General features: G+C 35.8%; 1 protein-coding gene across 1 annotated transcript; it reads right to left on the reverse strand.

Annotated features, from left to right (window-relative positions):
* Window positions 1-1,882: 1,882 nt before the first annotated feature.
* On the reverse strand, window positions 1,883-4,380 carry si:dkey-4p15.5 (zona pellucida-like domain-containing protein 1). Its single transcript, XM_062419860.1, has 9 exons — window positions 4,281-4,380; window positions 3,966-4,192; window positions 3,628-3,812; window positions 3,438-3,510; window positions 3,256-3,353; window positions 3,091-3,171; window positions 2,821-2,992; window positions 2,627-2,729; window positions 1,883-2,019 (listed from the first exon to the last, which is right to left on the reverse strand). Exons 1-9 carry the CDS (start codon window positions 4,378-4,380, stop codon window positions 1,883-1,885), a joined length of 1,176 nt encoding a protein of 391 aa, XP_062275844.1.
* Between the last annotated feature and the right edge of the window lie 1,065 nt (window positions 4,381-5,445).

Raw genomic sequence — 5,445 nt, forward strand, 5'->3', positions numbered from 1 at the left:
TTTTAATGTTAATAAAGACCTCAACTAACGATTATTTTCTCAAGTCATTTTTTAAGTGTATAAAATATAATGAAATAGTGCCTGTCACAATTTCCAGACCCCAAAGTAACATTTTCAAACATCCTCACATTTGAGAGGCTGGAGACAGCTAATGTTTGGCATTTTTGCTTGAAAAATTACTGTAACAATTGATCTATTACCAAAATAGTTCCCAATAAATGTTTTTCGATTTACTAATCTATTAATTAATCGTTTAAACGTTGCAGCCAGAATGTTTATTGTTTTTCTTTTTTTTTCTAGAAAAATGTTGAAGTTTTATACCTCCTATAACTCTGACATGTCCTCTGTTAAGTAATATTAAGACACTGTGTTATGTATTTTTCATTGCACTATACCTTTAAAATAAACCATAGGATTATGTTCTGTATTTATTGTATGTCACCTCGAACTGTCTTTACAGCCTTTTATTCACTAAGCGGTTGTATGTATCCTCTGAAAACTTTGCTTTTCAGACTAACACTTGTTTGGACAGTATTTTTATAAACTTTATTGATTTGACAGCATATCTGAGATGTGAGAAACTATTGCACTTACAGTACAGTATATTAACCACAAGTGGGATTAAACAAATTATATGCAAAATAACTTTCACATGGCTTTTCTTTTAAATTATTGTTTAAATTAAAGATAAATGGCAGGTGAATTTCAAGGTCATTATGGATTTTGGAGGGAAAGTGGCTGCTCCAGATTAAAGTTTTTCTACTGGATGAATTGACTCAAAATTTTGTTCAAAGGTTTGTGGTTATTATCTGGGAACCATGAATATCTAAACAAAATGCCATGGCAAATCATCAAATAGTTTGTGATAGTGTACACCAAAGTGGTCAACTAATTCCCATTCCCATATGGGATCCATTGCCCACTGAAATGTTATAAGTATTAGAAGCCTTTGGACAAGATTAGTGACAGGGGACCTTTTTGTCTATTGTTGTAACTCCGTCCCTCTCACAAGGAATGCCTTTCAACATCCTTGAACCTTGATACAGTTTCTCCCTCATGATTACTGCTGTTAAGTCAAATACACACACGCTTGAGGGGTAGTTTACACATTTTCTATTTGTTAAAACACCAATAACACTACATTTTGAGGATGCTGATTTCAGTTTTCAGTGTAGTTAGTGATGAAAATACTAGTGATGGCTTTTAGGTTTTGGTTTGTTTAGTGGTGGATATTACCAAATAAATATGTAATTAATCAAATCATTTAAAAGACAATGACACCCAGATAACCTGAAGCTTTTGAGGCCTCTGAAGGCCGCCACGACAAACTCAAACACAGTCTTGTTTATATGGTACAGCATATTAACTTTGTTAGCCATCAAATTATATATTTAATGTCATTTAAATTAAAAAAAATAAGTTTAGTATATAACCTGACTTATAACATATTTTTCTGATTCAGTCTGTTCAGCCATAAGAGAAGGTCAAAAGTAAGAGTTTAATTGTGTGTTTTATCAAATAATAAAGCATATGTACATTCTTCATTATTCTCACTTTAAACAGTTTTAAAGTGTACCCTCTCTGAATGATTACAATGGTTCGTGAAATACTTCATAATGGCAACATGATTAAAGCTAACATGTTATAATACACAATTATTGTACAGATTATGTGCCCTCATCTCATCATTAATGCACTGTTGTTTGATTCTAATGATTACTATGTTTCAAGTCTGACCACCTTGTTATAATGTTTGTGAAATGGAAAAGCTACAAAGTAGTATGACAGTATGATGTGTCTGACTAGTGTTTTACTATCTCTGCAGTTTAATGGCTTTAGGTCGGGAGAGATGCGGAGGGGCTCCACTCTCAGTCAGAGGATGTTACTGGATGATTGTTTTTTTCTGTCTGATGTACAACACGAAGTAAACAGCCATGGCAACAAGGAGAATAGTTAGGATGACGATGCAGACAATTACAGCCACTACAGGGCTGCTGTAGCTGCTCTCAGATGGCAAACCTGTGTGAATAGGGAAGAAGCATTAAGATAAATAAATGCATTAAAATATCAGACAAATGATACTTGGGTATGGGTATATTATTAAATGTTACTAATTACACACTCTTCACACTAAGACATTACAGTGTATTTACTCAGATACACACACATACACACACAGTGACAAACACATCAGATGTAATGAAGATTCCTACCGTAAGAAGTTGCGTAAGTTTGAGCATCTCCTGAAAAATTTAACCAAGACTACAGTCAAAATCGACAAGATTCTGTTTTTGTAGTATTACTGATAAAATGAACTGATAAGATCAATACTGCTTTCACATCTAAGAGTGAAGTCAGTTTTCTCATTTATCCTTTGGCAAGAAGCAAATGGGTGAATTTCTGAAAATCTCACAACTATTTGTTTTTACATGCTATATATATAAGTGAGTACCACAAAAAAGATGGCCATTATAATAACAGTTATAATGGATTTAAATATTTAAAAAAGACAAATCCTGAATATTACTATATTTTACACATTTCAACCTTTTGTCATCATGTAAAAAGTCATTCTGATTAGATGAAAGTCTATCTTTTTATGTGTTATGTTGCCTGAATGCTGTACCAGTGCTCTGTTTGCCCACAACTATGGCAGGCGAGCTGACTGTAGCGTTGGCCAACACATCCAGGGCTTCTCTCTTTCTCCGACTTTGGGAACTTGAACAATCCTGTTCAAAATTTGAAAAAAGACATTCAAAACTCTGCTACAGGATGTACCTGTTTGTGACCAATCAAAATGATATATCTGTCTAGACTCACAGGCATTAGTGTGCTACACGTGGACACCTCACAGAGCCTGGTGACACAGTGCAGGTAGAAAGTGGAAACCGTCAGATTTTTGTGCTCCACAAATCTGAAGGCCTCAAAGGAGAAGTGCGCTTTCTGAGACGCCCCATTGAGATCCACCTTAGTCTGTGCATCACGTGTACACCTTGAGTAAAAAAGAGACAGGTCATGTGACTGCACATGGGGAAGTATGATTAATTAGTTTGGAGGTGAGTGTCAGATCAAGTACTACATTAGACTCACCCTACAAAAAGGTCATAATAGGTGTTGAGTGTAGGATATGGACTTGTTGTTGCATAGCATCTGTCCAGCAGAACATTGAACCTTTAAGGACAGAAAATTACATTTTAAGTGTGTTTTCTATTAATGTAATGAATGGAAAACTGGAAACTGTAAAAACATAGTTACCTTTCTGTTAGATTGGTCGCTTTAACTGCCACATAAATCTTAGTCTTCAGGTTGAGTCCTGTTGGTGGAACAGTCATCATCTCTAAGTAGTCTTGATCCTGTTCCACAGAAAAGTAAGAACAGAAAAAAGTTATAAAATCTTACACTCTATGTACAATTTTATAAGCTAGAGCAAGTCTTACTTGGTAGAGCTGCATGCTCAGTGTGCTGACGAAACTCCCATTATTGTCTCGTATGGCAAGACTCACACCAGATCTGTGTGGAATGAAAAGAAAGCCATAATATGTATGAGAAATTATAATAAATCAAAATGTAGTGGTCCTTTCATGTACAAGTGCAGGTGCTGTCATGGGTGTCACATGGCATGCTCACACGCCCAGCTGAGTGTTGTTCAGGAGATACTGCATCGGGTAGAGGCAGGAGAACTTGTACAGGATCTCCGGGCGGTAGGTGATCACACCCGCAGAGGGGTCTATAGAAGTAATGCTACCAGAGATGTTGACAAACTGGACATTTGAGAAGTCGGAAAACACTCCAGTCCCAACTTGGGTAATTATCTATCAAAAAACAAACATATATGTAATAGTTTAGATTTATCCTGAAATGTAATGTTTGATGCATGCATTCAAAGTATTATGACATGGTTTTTATGTTATGCTAAAACAAATCAATTTATTTACACTTTGGAAATTAAAGCAATTGTTGCACACCTTAAAGTTATTTTCGCAGACAGAGTTAGAACTTCCATTAATGGGGAAACTGAATCTTAGGACTGGTGGGTTAACGCTCCAGTCAGGAGTCCCAAAACACTCAGGTTTGTTAAACTGATTGTTGAGGACCATCAGGGACTCATTGTAAAGTGCTTGGTACACCGGGCAAATGTAGATGCTTAGGTCCATATGCTCAGTGCCGCAGACCACAGTGATGTCCGAGTTTTCTGGGAGAGATTAAAAAAGGGGAGGATATTGATCAAACTGCAATTGAAGTGTGAATAAATAGAACATGCCAAAGGAAATGCCACAAACCTGGATCTCTGTTTGTATCACTAGTAATGCAAGCATCTGGTATCTGTGCCTCAGTTCTCAAAATTAGGCCAAGCTGGCACACCAGGATGACCAGCCACATTGTTCCGGGCCTGTGACAAAACATCAAAACAATAGGAAACCAAAGAATTCCCCATGTTCTTTAGCAGGACGGGGCTTTGAAAGAAAACTTTTCAAAAAAGGCCACATTTTTGACATCACAGAATAAAGATCAACCTTCCTGTCCACGAGTGAAAAGCCTACAAAGGTAACAGGGTTTATTAAGCCCATTATGTAACATACAGAGAGTAGCCACTTAAAAGAATAAGGAAAGATGGATTTCTATCTGGACTATGTCACAAGTTATATCTAACTATACCTATATATCATTTTCACCAGGAAAAAGACATGAAATTCCTACAATAGTAACATTCAGATGTATCAAGATTGAATCAAGAGATGGGAAATGTATGTGCTTCCTCATAATCTCAACATATCTTGCATATTGAAATTGGCATTACCGATTTAAATGCCACCCCAAACAATCCAAAAAGAAAATCACTGTATCTGTAAAATGTAAAATGTTTTTGTAGTAAAAACATTCAAAAATAATGTTTCTAATGAATATATTTACATTAGTATATAGTTTTTGTTTTTTTACAGTACATTATAAATAAATATTGAATACTACAAGGGAAAGCAAGGGACTCACCTGTAAGTCTTCATTTTGTGTCTTGCTATCGGCTACCAGAGCTCTCCATTTATACTGTCCCCTAAAGGGGCGTGTGAGGGAACATCTCTGACAATAGTGTAACCTGAGCTGGTTTTTTAAATTTTTATTTTTCGCAGAATTACATACAGTACATTCAATTTGAATAACAATTCATCTAAAATAACTTGTTTTTTCACACAGCTTGGCATGTCAGCTGGCCTCAGTTGACCGTCTGTTGATTGTAACCTCTCTGTTTTTTCTTTAAGGCATCATGAGCAGCACTGTCAGCTGTCACGTACTGTGGCAATTTACTGCTGTGGGTTGACTGTGTGTGACAACAGTTAATGTTATAAGAAAGTAAAGTAATTTGGTGAAAACAAAGGTGATAATATCTTAATCAGCGGCTATGATTACTATATGATGTGTTGTTTTAACTTAAGGTATTCATCAAATGAA

Source organism: Scomber scombrus, chromosome 5 (assembly GCF_963691925.1).
Source record: "Scomber scombrus chromosome 5, fScoSco1.1, whole genome shotgun sequence".
Lineage (NCBI taxonomy): Eukaryota > Metazoa > Chordata > Actinopteri > Scombriformes > Scombridae > Scomber > Scomber scombrus.